General features: G+C 48.4%; 1 protein-coding gene across 7 annotated transcripts in view; it reads left to right on the top strand.

Moving 5' to 3' along the window:
- col16a1 (collagen, type XVI, alpha 1) overlaps positions 1–14,664 on the top strand; it is a 636,201-nt gene that overhangs the window by 340,708 nt on the left and 280,829 nt on the right. For all 7 annotated transcript variants that reach the window (XM_085962342.1, XM_085962338.1, XM_085962337.1 and 4 more), the window contains 3 exons: positions 1,150–1,194; positions 10,806–10,841; positions 13,059–13,157. In XM_085962342.1, the coding sequence (XP_085818468.1) occupies positions 1,150–1,194; positions 10,806–10,841; positions 13,059–13,157 (180 nt within the window). The remainder of the gene's footprint in view (positions 1–1,149; positions 1,195–10,805; positions 10,842–13,058; positions 13,158–14,664) is intronic.

The raw sequence follows: 14,664 nt of genomic DNA, 5'->3' as shown, positions 1-14,664 counted from the left end.
CGGGGGGGGGGGCCGGGGCGGGGGGGGCGGGTGGTGACATTCCTGCTCCGTCTACCCACAAGGAATGCTGGGAAAAGCACGTACCTTGTGGAGCCAGCAGTTTCCGCCTCCTTTTCACTTCCTGAGCCCTGGGAAACCCAGCCAGCGTCAAGTTTAAATCAGGCCCCCAATTGCACTGTGCGCGCCCCATTTAAATATGTTAATGAGGTGCCCCACCTCTCCACGGCAGGATAGTTGCACGCCACAAAACTCGCCACAGTCAAAATGGTGGCAGGCGTGAATGCAGGTTGGGGACACGTTCCCCATTTTTACATTGTTAACCCCTCCCCCGACCCTCTCCTGCCCAGTGTGGGGGTTAATATCGAGCCCAGTATCTCAGTACAGTCGCAGTCCGAGGTTTAAGTGTTTGCTCCAGTTAAACAGAATTAAAATGACATCTATAAAGAGGCTGCTGGCTTCTGCCTGACTGTGTTACTGCCCGTGTACAAGTGCCAGTTTGAGCTGTAAATTCCCCAGCCCTGAAGGCCAGTCGTGTCCTGGAACTTGTCAGCAATTCAAAATCAAAATATTGTGAATCCTGCAAATCTACAATAAAAACAGAAAATGCTGGAAACACTCAGCCGGTCAGGCAGTGTCTGTGGAGAGAGAAACAGAGTTAGTGTTTCAGGTCGATGAGCTTTCGTCAGAACTGGAGAAAGGTCATCGACATGAAACATTAACCCTCCCCTTCTCTTTCCACAGACGCTGCCTGACCTGCTGAGTGTTTCCCACATTTTCTGTTTTTAATTACGATTAAATTCCTCTGTTCTAAATCTGAATCGACACCTCATTGGTAAACTTACATTCTCCTTCCCAACCCTGCTTTTGTTGGACTCTTCCATGGAGTTGGTTGAACAGACAGTGGGAGGAGACACCACCAATCTACTGAGGGGGGGAATGGTGTAAAATGGTGTTGGATTATCAGCTGTTCGGTACCAGGAATGTGGAGGCGAGACAAGGTGAGCCGTAGGATGAGGTCATAGGTCAAGTGATTCTGGCCCCTTTGCAAGTTTCAGAAATGGTTCTTTGTGGTCAAACAGCAGCAAAGAGCTCCTGACGGGGCACTTTATCGTCAGTCCTTTCACCTGTCTCTGTCCTTGTGTTCTGCAGGGAAGTGACGGGGATACCGGCCCTGAAGGAATCCCAGGAAAACAAGTGAGTATCAATTTTGCACGGCTTTGAAGGAAAAGTCTTTTCCCAATGATCTCAGCAGACAGGGACGTTTATAATGACACACAGCTACATTTCAGGATCAAACGATCTCCCAGTGGGTGTGAATAGACACCAGTGAATTGTCTAATCCTGCAATAACTGGCATTAGGAATCTCAGTCAGAGAGACCATGGCGCCAGCTCGTGAGAAAGAGCGTGCAGTCGGTGGTGTCATGTGACATCACCAATTAAAGCCCAATGTTAGGGCAGTGCAGAGGGAGCTTTATATTTACAGGGAAAGGGTAGGGAAATGCCATTACATTACAGGGCTCCCGCTTAAGATGGCCGACCCCATTGCTGTAATTTATCATTTTTATCTATTCAGTGTTTGATGGGACAGTGTTAACGGAGCTTTACTCTGTATCTAACCTGTTCTGTACCTGCCCTGGGAATGTTTGGGACAGTGTAGAGGGAGCGTTACTCTGTATCTAAACCGTGCTGTACCTGCTCTGGGAGGGTTTGATGGAACAGTGTAGAGGGAGCTTTACTCTGTATCTAACCCGTGCTGTACCTGCCCTGGGAATGTTTGGGACAGTGTAGAGGGAGCGTTACTCTGTATCTAACCCGTGCTGCACCTGCTCTGGGAGGGTTTGATGGAACAGTGTAGAGGGAGCTTTACTCTGTATCTAACCCGTACTGAACCTGCCCTGGGAATGTTGGATGGGACAGTGTAGAGGGAGCTTTACTCTGTATCTAACCTGTGCTTTACCTGCCCTGGGAGTGTTTGATGGGACAGTGTAGAGGGAGCTTTACTCTGTATCTAACCCGTGCTGTACCTGCCCTGGGAATGTTTGGGACAGTGTAGAGGGAGCTTTACTCTGTATCTAACCCGTGCTGTACCTACCCTGGCAATGTTTGATGGGATAGTGTAGAGGGAGCGTTACTCTGTATCTAACCCGTGCTGTACCTGCTCTGGGAGGGTTTGATGGGACAGTGTAGAGGGAGCTTTACTCTGTATCTAACCCGTGCTGTACCTGCCCTGGGAGTGTTTGATGGGACAGTGTAGAGGGAGCTTTACTCTGTATCTAACCCGAGCTGTACTTGCCCTGGGAGTGTTTGATGGGACAGTGTAGAGGGAGCTGTACTATGTATCTAACCCATGCTGTACCTGCCCTGGGAGTGTTTGATGGGAAACTGTAGAGGGATATTTACTCTGTATCTAACCCGTGCTGTACCTGCCCTGGCAATGTTTGATGGGACCGTGTAGAGGGAGCTTTACTCAGTTTCTAACCCGTGCTGTACCTGCCCTGGGAGTGTTTGATGAGACAGTGTAGAGGGAGCATTACTCTGTATCTAACCCGTGCTGTAACTGCCCTGGGAATGTTGGATGGGACAGTGTAGAGGGAGCTTTACTCTGTATCTAACCCGTGCTGTTCCTGCCCTGGGAGTGTTTGATGGGACAGTGTAGAGGGAGCTTTACTCTGTATCTAACCTGTGCTGTACCTGCCCTGGGAGTGTTTGATGGGACAGTGTAGAGGGAGCTTTACTCTGTATCTAACCTGTGCTGTACCTGCTCTGGGAGGGTTTGATGGGACAGTGTGGAGGGAGCTTTACTCAGTTCTAACCCAGCTGTACCTGCCCTGGGAGTGTTTGATGAGACAGTGTAGAGGGAGCTTTAAGTTCTTGCGGTATTTACACGGATGAATGCAACTTGTCGAAACAGAACACCGTCAACACATACCTGAACAAGTTACATCATTATGCCCTGGGAGCGTTTGATGGGACAGTGTAGAGGGAGCTTTACTCTGTACTTAACCCGTGCTGTACCTGCTCTTTGAATGTTTGATGGGACAGCGTAGAGGGTGCTTTACTCTGTATCTAACCCATGCTGTACCTGCCCTGGGAGTGTTTGATGGGACAGTGTAGAGGGAGCTTTACTCTGTATCTAACCCGTGCTGTACCTGCCCTGGGAATGTTTGGGACAGTGTAGAGGGAGCTTTACTCTGTATCTAACCCGTGCTGTACCTACCCTGGCAATGTTTGATGGGATAGTGTAGAGGGAGCGTTACTCTGTATCTAACCCGTGCTGTACCTGCTCTGGGAGGGTTTGATGGGACAGTGTAGAGGGAGCTTTACTCTGTATCTAACCCGTGCTGTACCTGCCCCGGCAGTGTTTGATGGGACAGTATAGAGGGAGCTTTACTCAGTATCTAACCCGAGCTGTACCTGCCATGGGAGTGTTTGATGAGACAGTGTAGAGGGAGCTTTAAGTTCTTGCGGTATTTACATGGATGAATGCAACTTGTCGAAACAGAACACCGTCAACACATACCTGAACAAGTTACATCATTATGCCCTGGGAGCGTTTGATGGGACAGTGTAGAGGGAGCTTTACTCTGTACTTAACCCGTGCTGTACCTGCTCTTTGAATGTTTGATGGGACAGCGTAGAGGGTGCTTTACTCTGTATCTAACCCATGCTGTACCTGCCCTGGGAGTGTTTGATGGGACAGTGTAGAGGGAGCTTTACTCTGTATCTAACCCGAGCTGTACTTGCCCTGGGAGTGTTTGATGGGACAGTGTAGAGGGAGCTGTACTATGTATCTAACCCATGCTGTACCTGCCCTGGGAGTGTTTGATGGGAAACTGTAGAGGGATATTTACTCTGTATCTAACCCGTGCTGTACCTGCCCTGGCAATGTTTGATGGGACCGTGTAGAGGGAGCTTTACTCAGTTTCTAACCCGTGCTGTACCTGCCCTGGGTGTGTTTGATGAGACAGTGTAGAGGGAGCATTACTCTGTATCTAACCCGTGCTGTAACTGCCCTGGGAATGTTGGATGGGACAGTGTAGAGGGAGCTTTACTCTGTATCTAACCCGTGCTGTTCCTGCCCTGGGAGTGTTTGATGGGACAGTGTAGAGGGAGCTTTACTCTGTATCTAACCTGTGCTGTACCTGCTCTGGGAGGGTTTGATGGGACAGTGTAGAGGGAGCTTTACTCTGTATCTAACCCGTGCTGTACCTGCCCCGGCAGTGTTTGATGGGACAGTGTAGAGGGAGCTTTACTCTGTATCTAACCCATGCTGTACCTGCCCTGGGAGTGTTTGATGGGACAGTGTAGAGGGAGCTTTACTCTGTATCTAACCTGTGCTTTACCTGCCCTGGGAGTGTTTGATGGGACAGTGTGGAGGGAGCTTTACTCTGTATCTAACCTGTGCTGTACCTGCCCTGGGAGTGTTTGATGGGACAGTGTAGAGGGAGCTTTACTCTGTATCTAACCTGTGCTGTACCTGCTCTGGGAGGGTTTGATGGGACAGTGTGGAGGGAGCTTTACTCAGTTCTAACCCAGCTGTACCTGCCCTGGGAGTGTTTGATGAGACAGTGTAGAGGGAGCTTTAAGTTCTTGCGGTATTTACACGGATGAATGCAACTTGTCGAAACAGAACACCGTCAACACATACCTGAACAAGTTACATCATTATGCCCTGGGAGCGTTTGATGGGACAGTGTAGAGGGAGCTTTACTCTGTACTTAACCCGTGCTGTACCTGCTCTTTGAATGTTTGATGGGACAGCGTAGAGGGTGCTTTACTCTGTATCTAACCCATGCTGTACCTGCCCTGGGAGTGTTTGATGGGACAGTGTAGAGGGAGCTTTACTCTGTATCTAACCCGAGCTGTACTTGCCCTGGGAGTGTTTGATGGGACAGTGTAGAGGGAGCTTTACTCTGTATCTAACCCGAGCTGTACTTGCCCTGGGAGTGTTTGATGGGACAGTGTAGAGGGATATTTACTCTGTATCTAACCCGTGCTGTACCTGCCCTGGCAATGTTTGATGGGACCGTGTAGAGGGAGCTTTACTCAGTTTCTAACCCGTGCTGTACCTGCCCTGGGAGTGTTTGATGAGACAGTGTAGAGGGAGCATTACTCTGTATCTAACCCGTGCTGTAACTGCCCTGGGAATGTTGGATGGGACAGTGTAGAGGGAGCTTTACTCTGTATCTAACCCGTGCTGTTCCTGCCCTGGGAGTGTTTGATGGGACAGTGTAGAGGGAGCTTTACTCTGTATCTAACCTGTGCTGTACCTGCTCTGGGAGGGTTTGATGGGACAGTGTGGAGGGAGCTTTACTCAGTTTCTAACCCAGCTGTACCTGCCCTGGGAGTGTTTGATGAGACAGTGTAGAGGGAGCTTTACTCTGTATCTAACCCGTGCTGTACCTGCCCTGGGAGTGTTTGGTGGGATCGTGTAGAGGTAGCTTTACTCTGTTTCTAACATGTGCTGTACCTGCCCTGGGAGTGTTTGATGAGACAGTGTAGAGGGAGCTTTACTCTGTATCTAACCTGTGCTGTACCTGCCCTGGGAGTGTTTGAAGTGAAATCCCCCCCATAGCCCCTCGCACCCCCCCCCACCCCCCACAAAATCCAAGTGGCACACCAGCCAAGAAATCTCACTTTGCATCCTCCCCCTGCCGTGTAGTATGTTGGCCTTTATTACAAAAGGATTGGAGTATAAGAGAAAAGAAGTCTTACTGCATTTATATAGGGCCTTTGTGAGACCTGGGAGTGTTTGATGGGACAGTGTAGAGTTTTGTTCTCCTTACCTAAGGAAGGTTATATTTGCCTTCGAGAGAGTGCAATGTAGGTTCACTAGACTGATTCCTGGGATGCGGCGCTTGACCTATGTGGAGAGATTGAGTCATTTGGGCCTATGTTCCCTAGAATGTAGAACAGTGAGATTTGATCCCATTGAAACATAACATTCTTACAGTGCTTGACAGGGTAGATGCTGCGAGGTTGTTTCCCCTGGCTGGAGAGTTTACAACTAGGGGTCACAGTCTCAGAATAAGGGGTTGGCCGTTTATAACTGAGATGAGGAGAAATTTCTTCACTCAAAGAGTTGTGAATCTTTGGAATTCTCTACCCCAGAGGGCTGTGGATGCTCAGTCGTTGAGTATATTCATGACAGATTGATAGATTTTTTGATGCTAAGGGAATCAAGGGATATGGGGATAATGCGTGAAGGTGGAGTTGAGATCAAAGATCAGCCATGATCCTATTGAATGGTGGAGCAGGCTCGAAGGGCCTAACAACCTACTCCTGCTCCTATTTCTTATGTTCTTATGATTAACGCTGCCCTGGCCAACTGGTGTTCCCGCCTCAGTGTCAAGAGTCCTCAAGTCTGGCCTTTCCAATCAGCATTATCCTGTCAGTCTTAAAGTAACATTTATTGAAAAATTTAGGCCTCAGTGTGTGTTTTTTTATTCACTCATGGGATGTGGGTGTCGTTGGCAAGGCCGGCATTTATTACACATCCCTCATTGCCCTTGAGAAGGTGGTGGTGAGCCGCCTTCTTGAACCACTGCAGTCCATGTGGTGAAGGTACTCCCGCAGTGCTGTTAGGGAGGGAGATCCAGGATTATGATCCAGTGACGATGAAGGAATGGCGATATACCTCTAAGTCAGGATGGTACGTGACTTGGAGGTGGTGGTGTTCCCGTGTGCCTGCTGCCCTTGTCCTTCTAGGTGGTAGAGATCGCGGGTTTGCGAGGTGCTGGCGAAGACGCCTTGGTGAGTTGCTGCAGTGCATCTTGTAGATGGTACACGTTCCACCGGTGTTGAAGGGAATGAATGTTTACGGTGGTGGATGGGATGACAATCAAGCGGGCTTCTTTGTCCTGGACGGTGTTGAGCTTCTTGAGTGTTGTTGGAGCTGCACTCATCCAGGCAAGTGGAGTGTATTCCATCACACTCCTGACTTGTACCTTGTAAATGGTGGAAAGGCTTTGGAGAGTCAGGAGGTGATACACTCGCCGCAGAATACCTAGCTTCTGACCTGCTCTTGTTGCCACAGTATTTATGTGGCTGGTACAGTTAAGTTTTTGGTCAATGGTGACCCCCAAGATGTTGATGGTGGGGGATTCAGCGATGACACATTTTAATATGAGCATGCTCAGTGCGCTCTGGCCTAGTAAACATGCACATGAACTAGCAACTCATCGTGTCTCTGTCCTTCGTTTGTTCTACCCACATATATTACATTTTTGGTGACGAGGATGGGACCCCAAAGCCATTTTTAAGGATCATGGAAGGACACAGTATTCAACATTCAAGTGGAAAAGTTTACAGTGAATTTGTGACACGTAAACTGAATTTTTTTGCGATGTTTTACTGTTAATGCTGATTCAAAATCGTCTGTGCTTTGCCTTCTCGTGTATGTATGCACAGCAACAGCGGTGTTGATTCTCACAGGTCCACTGGTAGCGTGCTGAGTCACTGTTCAATGGGATCGGGGCAATCATCGCCACGCCTATGTGATTCACCGGAAGCCTCGGCGTGTAGGACCGAGCTCACGGACCATTCAGTCCTTACATTGAGCGGATGGAGATGTTTGTAGGGCCAATAACATTATTGAGACCGAAGGTGCAAATTGTAGTGTATGTGCTTTAAGTCAGAACTACTTTTTACAGCTCCTGTATACTGTAGTACCGGCAGTAACCACACCGGTATATAAGCTGTGCGCATGCCTCTGTACTCCAGTCTAGAGATTGCCCTCCTCCAGTAAAGACCTGTTATTTGTTTATGTACAGCATCCGTGTAATTATTTATCCACTGAACCATGGATCTAACAGTGGCGACGAGTGTTGATGCAAATCTACCTGCAACATTAAACAAAAAAACAAAAAAAATAGTCGAGTCCAGGAACACGGGCGTCGACCGCGAGCAACCGCCCAGCAGTCAGGCAGAGATCCAACTTCACTGGGGAGGCTGTGGAGAGCCGGGCTTGGTTCTCCAGCCACAACAAGCAGTAAGAGACCGACGACAGGTCCAGAGCAGACCCTTCCCGAGCAGCGGCGGCTGGAGCCGACGGACGGCAGAGAGAGAGAGCCGGGCAGCGTCGATGGGATAAGAAAAAGGGTGAAGAGAGCAGGGCGCAGCCGGGGGTTGATCACTGAGCGGCGTTGAGGAAAAATACTGCAAAACCGGAGAGAGAGAGGGTAAGAAACAGCCGGGTTCTAGACTGAGCGGTGTCGACAAATATCAAGAGAAGAACGCGCAGAGCACAGCCAGGGATCACGGGCTGATCAGGGTCCGCGGGGCAAAGCAAGGGGAGATGCCATTGAGCCGCGGAGAAGCAGGGAGAGCGCGGGAGACGCCATTGAGCCGCGGAGAAGCAGGGAGAGCGCGGGAGGCGCCATTGAGCCGCGGAGAAGAAGGAAGAGCGCGGGAGACGCCATTTTGCGAAGCCGCAGCGGAGAAGACGGGCGAGCGCAGGAAGGAAGGAAAGCGCGGGAGACGCCATTTTGTGCCAGCGGAGAAGAAGGGGAAGCGCGGGAGGCGCCATTGGTGATAGTTAACGCACAACCAAGGATGTCGAAGAGTGGCAGTATCTCTACGTTCGACAATGAAGTCGAAGATTGGGCGACATATGGAACGTATTGAGGTGTACTGCAGGGCGAATGAAGTGCCAGATGCTAATAAAGCACTGGTTCTGTTAAATTTCATGGGTGCAAAAACTTATGGGTTACTGCGAAATCTAATAACCCCAGAGAAGCCGGTAAACAAGAATTTTGAAAGCATAGTAGAAATCCTACAGGACCATTTAAACCCCACACCGCTGCTGATAGCAGAACGATTTAAGTTCCATAAATGGAACCAACACAAAGACGAAAGCAATGCTGAGTACCTAACGGAACTGCGCAAGCTATCGAAATACTGCCAGTTTGGAGCGGGACTAGCAGACACATTAAGGGACAAGTTTGTGTGTGGGCTACAAAGTGAAGGAACCCAGAAACGGCTTCTATCAGAAAAGGACCTTACGCTGGACAAAGCTTTCAGTATGGCAGTATCACACGAAGCAGCCGCAAGGGGCGCTGCAGAAATACAACGGAGACCGCAAGAATATGGCACCAACGAAATGACCTATGGAACAGGGAAGTTCTATCGCTGTGGCAGAACAACACATGACCAGAAAGATTGTTGGTTCAAGGACCAAGTGTGCAGACAGTGTGGGAAAGCAGGACACATAGCAAGAGACTGCAGGTCTGGGAAGAAAACCAACAGTAAGAAATCTCCACAGGAGAAGTACAAAAAGGTACACCAGGTGATGGACAGTGGTTCAGACGAACAGAAAAGTGACACAGACTCCGGAAGCAAGGAGCTGGGTTGTCTGAAACTACATAATGTAACCAAAATGGAGGCCTTAATTATACTGTATAGAGGCCTGGCTTATCTGACCACCAAATCTCCTCTGGCCCATTATTAATTTTGGCAGGCTCGTTAATTTTAATAGCTTTTAAATTCTTATCGAGTTTCGGGGCTGGTCCCATCTATTTTTAATTGACTTTTAACTAGTTTCGGGATTGCTTCGAAATCAGTTTAAGTGTGCGAAGTGGTTTTGGATGTCTCTCTGAGTGGGTTTAAACTGTTGTTCAATTGTCTTCTCCTGCTGGGGCCAGGGTCTCTTTTGTTGATTAGTGGCATGTATTGTATTATTCATGTTCTTGATGGCTCTGTAGGCTTTTGGCAGGAACTGTCCTTCCGTAGGCCTATTGTCTTTATGTAGAATGACTGGGATGGTCCAGAACATTCCCACACAATCTGGCTTTTTCCAATACTCAAACTGTCTGTCCCACAGTGCCCACCCAGTTCCTTTGTTGCAGCTTTTCCACAGGCTTGGACATGCCTTTTCAAATAGCCAAGTCTTCCTGGGGTTTTGACCTTAAGTCCCTTTTGGCCCAATATTATTTTAAACAGTCCAAAATCTCTTTTCTTGGTTTGGTTTGGGGGAGTCTGTAGAATTTTGCGAGCCTTACATAGGATACTGCACTGAGGAACTCCTGCAGCGATATCACGGGGTACATCACTTTAACTGCCCCCTCCCTCCCCCCACCCACCCACCCACTCCGGTGGGTCTGTCTCGCTGGTGGGACAGGACATACCCAGAGACGGTGATGGAGGAGTCTGGGACGTTGGTTGATAGATATAATTCTGCGAGTAAAGCTATGTCAAACTGTTGCTCAACTCATCTGTGGGCAACTCCCCCGATTTGGGCGCTGGTCCCCAGCTGTTCGTGAGGAGGCCTTTGTGGGATTGCCTGAGCTTTGCCCCAATACAGTGCCTGGGCCATTGGTGTTACTTTTATTCGGTTTGGTAGCGATGGTATTTAACAATTGAGTGGTTTGCTCAGCCACTTCAGGGGGCACTAAGAGTTCCGTCCAACATGTAGTTTGGGACTGGAGTCACGTGTAGGCCAGACTAGTTGAGTTTTTCTGGTGATTTTTTTCTGGTGCCAGCCCATGAGGTATCAAGTTTATTGGATTCAGTTTCACAATTTGCCATGGTGGGATTTGAACTCACGACCTCAGGATTGCTCGTCCAATAGTGTAACTGTAGCAGCTATCTGTCAGTAGAGTATAACCTACAGAGCTGCAGGCACCGTGTTCTGCATTCTACAGCAACCTGAGAAAGTAATCCTGTACACGCAATGATATAGAATGACTCGATTCACTGTTAGTGCTTCTGCCAGTGGGAAACTGGTGTTGCTGTTTGTATTTAAAGGTTTGTCAGCTCCTCTGACACTCTCGGATTTATTAAACCTTGGCCATTTCTCTTTTTTTAGGGTAAACCTGGATTGTCAGGGCCAAAGGGAGAAAAGGTGAGTAACTTCAATTCTAACCAGCTGACAGATTCAGCGTTATTCAGCTGTGACTGTTCCAGTTTCTGTTGATGTGGAATTGGTTACCATGAGGTTGAATCAGCCCAGCCTGAGGAACTTGAAAGGATTGAGCAAAGCTCTGCCCATAGCTCGCTGGGTAAATGCACAGCCCCACGTGTGACAGAGCAGAGAGGCCCCAGGATCTATCCGGTGCCTGTGCTGACCAAGCTTGTCTCAGCCTTATGTGGCCATGGAGGTGCTACAGTAGGTTCTCAGACATTCTGGGGGGCTCCTGCTCCTGATCCTCATCCAGTGACTCCTGCTGGAAGTGCATGTATTTGGGCATCGGGATGAGCGCAGGACCCTGCTCAGCTGTAGTGACCCTCATGGTCGAACAGCCTATCAGCACTCGCTGTCCGTGCTGATCGATGAAGACTGGTCACGTGGGTGAGATGCAGAATTTGGCTTTGGTGGGTAGAAAATTAGGGGAAACTCCCGGCCAAATATGGAGCCCCTGCCAGGGGTCACATGTAAATATGGGGCTTCCGCCAGGGGTCACATGTAAATATGGGGCTTCCGCCAGGGGTCACATGTAAATATGGGGCTTCCGCCAGGGGTCACATGTAAATATGGGGCTTCTGCCAGGGGTCACATGTAAATATGGGGCTTCTGCCAGGGGTCACATGTAAATATGGGGCTTCCGCCAGGGGTCACATGTAAATATGGGGCTTCTGCCAGGGGTCACATGTAAATATGGGGCTTCCGCCAGGGGTAACATAGAAACATAAAAGTTAGGAGCAGGAGTAGGCCATTCGGCCCCTCGAGCCTGTTCTGCCATTTAATGAGATCATGGCTGATCATCCAAATTCTGTACCCTGTCCCTGCTTTCTCCCCATATCCCTTGCTCCTTTTAGCCTTAAGAAATATATCTAACTCCTTGAATATATTTAATGAATTGGCCTCAACTGCCTTCTGTGGTAGAGAATTCCACAGGTTCACCACTCTCTGGGTGAAGAAATTCCTCCTCACCTCTGTCCTAAATGGCTTACCCCTTAGACTGTGACCCCTGGTTCTGGACTCCCCCACCATCGGGAACATCATTCCTGCATCTAGTCTGTCTAGTCCTGTTAGAATTTTATAAGTTTCAATGAGATCCCCCCTCATTCTTCTAAACTCTAGTGAATATAAGACTAATCGACCCAATCTCTCTTCATATGCCATTCCTGCCATCCCAGGTATCAGTCTGGTGAATCTTCGCTGCACTCACTCCATGGCAAGAACATTCTTCCTCAGATAAGGTGACCAAAACTGTACACAATACTCAAGGTGTGGTCTCACCAAGGCCCTGTACAACTGCAGCAAGACATCCTTGCTCCTGTACTCGAATCCTCTCGCTATGAAGGCCAAAATACCATTTGCCTTCTTAACCGCCTGCTGCACCTGCATGCTTACCTTCAGCAACTGGTGCACAAGGACATCCAGGTCTCGTTGCACTTCCCCTTTTCCCAATCTATTGCCATTCAGATAATAATCTGTCTTCCTGTTTTTGCCACCAAGGTGGATAACCTCGCATTTATCCACATTATACTGCATCTGCCATGCATTTGCCCAATCACCCAACCTGTCCAAACCATACTGGAGTTTCTCTGCATCCTCCTCACAGCACACACGCCCACCCAGCTTTGTGTCATTTGCAAACTTGGAGATATTACATCTAGTTCCTTCGTCTAGATCATCATTAATATATATTGTGAATAGCTGAGGTCCTAGCACCGATCCCTGCGGTACCCCACCAGTCACTGCCTGCCACTCGGAAAAAGACCCGTTTATTCCAACTCTTTGTAAATATGGAGCCCCGGTTAATGCATTGAGGGGGAGGGGGTTGTGGGGGGGCAGGAAGGTGCGAAGGGCCCTGAATATTCTTGGTTCCCCCAGGGCCCAAAGAATCTTAGTCAAGGCTCTCTTCTTCAGTACCGTTCCCTGCAACTTAATCCGTTTGTCCACTCCCCCTTTTGGCACATATGTCCCACCATTTTCCTTCCTCACTCTGAATTCCCAACTTTTGAATTCGTGGCTCCTGGTGTTTGATTCTTCTGGCACAGCCAGCTATTTGCCTTGACCAAGGATCTCAATTTCCTTTCCTGGTCTTGAACAGCTGAGATTTCTGAGGCTGGTTTGCGACCACGCTGGTAATGAAGCCCATGTTATCGTCCACAGGGAGATCAGTGCGGGCTTTGTCCCACAGATCCAGAGGGAGATGGAGGTGATGCGAAAATTTCTGGAGCCCACAGTAGGGGAGCGGAGCCTGGGAAGCCGGTGAGTGTTGGTCTCTGGATCGGGGAATACACTTGATAGAGGACGGGTGTTCTTACTTATAATTTACTCCTCAAAATAGTAGGTTACGCAGCAAGGAATGTAGATGTTCACAGATTTTTTTAAGGCTACGGTAATTATTATTGACAATAATTAAACATATACTTAACAGAAACACTTAAAACCTTGCGAGTTTTAGCCAGGAAATTCAAAACATGTTAAAGTTCCGACTGTGGTGCACTTGGTTGGTCCAATCTTCGAATTCCAACGTATCTGTTCCTATTCCCACCCTTTGTTTCCTTTTTCACAACTAGTACGTGACAATCTGCATGTTACATAGCATTATCTAACACAGTTATCATTCCACACTGATTTGCCTGTCCTGTCCTTGCAGCCATCGATTGTACTCCCTAACTTATCTCACGCTCCCTAACTTTCCAGATCTCTCTCTTTGTCCCTTGGATAGAATTCTGAGGGACAGTATGAATCGTCATTTAGAAAGGCATTGATTAATCAAGGACAGTCAGCATGGATTTGTTAAGGGCAGGTCATGTCTGACTAACTTGATTGAATTTTTTGAGGAGTTAACAAGTAGGGTCGATGTAGTCTACATGGATTTTAGCGAGGCTTTTGACAAGATCCCACATGGCAGGCTGATCAGAAAAGTAAAAGCCCATGGGATCCAAGGGAAAGTGGCAAGTTGGATCCAAAATTGGCTCAGAGGCAGGAAGTAAAGGGTAATGGTTGATGGGTGTTTTTTGTGACTGGAAGGCTGTTTCCAGTGGGGTTCCGCAGGGCTCAGTACTGGGTCCCTTGCTTTTTGTGGTATATATCAATGATTTAGACTTCAATGTAGGGGCATGATTAAGAAGTTTGCAGATAATACAAAAATTGGCTGTGTGGTTGATAGTGAGGAAGATAACTGTGGACTGCAGGAAGATATCAAAGGACTGGTCAGGGGGCAGATAAGTGGCAAATGGAATTCAATCTGGAGAAGTGTGAGGTAGTGCATTTGGGGAGGGCTAACAAGGCAAGGGAATACACAATAAATGGTAGGACACTGAGAAGTGTAGAGGAACAGAGGGATGTTGGAGTGCATATGCACAGATCCCTGAAGGTAGCAGGACAGGTAGATAAGATAGTTAAGAAGGCATACGGGATACTTTCCTTTATTAGCCAAGGCATAGAATACAAGAGGTTCTGCTTGAACTGTGTAAAACACTAGTTAGGCCGCAGCTAGAGTATTGTGTGCAGTTCTGGTCACCACATTACAGGAAAGATATGATTGCACTAGAGAGGGTACAGAGGAGATTTATGAGGATTTTGCCTGGACTGGGGAATTTTAGCTATGAGGAACGATTGGATAGGCTGGGGTTGTTTTCTTTGGAACAGAGGAGGCTGAGGGGAGACTTAATTGAGGAGTATAACATTATGAGGGGTTTAGATAGAGTGGATAGGAACAATCTATTTCCCTTAGCAGAGAGGTCAATAACCAGGGGGCATAAAGTTA

Source organism: Somniosus microcephalus, chromosome 20 (genome assembly GCF_052327205.1).
Source record: "Somniosus microcephalus isolate GS21.2 chromosome 20, FLI_Smic_1.0, whole genome shotgun sequence".
Classification (NCBI taxonomy): Eukaryota; Metazoa; Chordata; class Chondrichthyes; order Squaliformes; family Somniosidae; genus Somniosus; species Somniosus microcephalus.
This window is presented reverse-complemented; position numbering and strand designations above follow the sequence as displayed.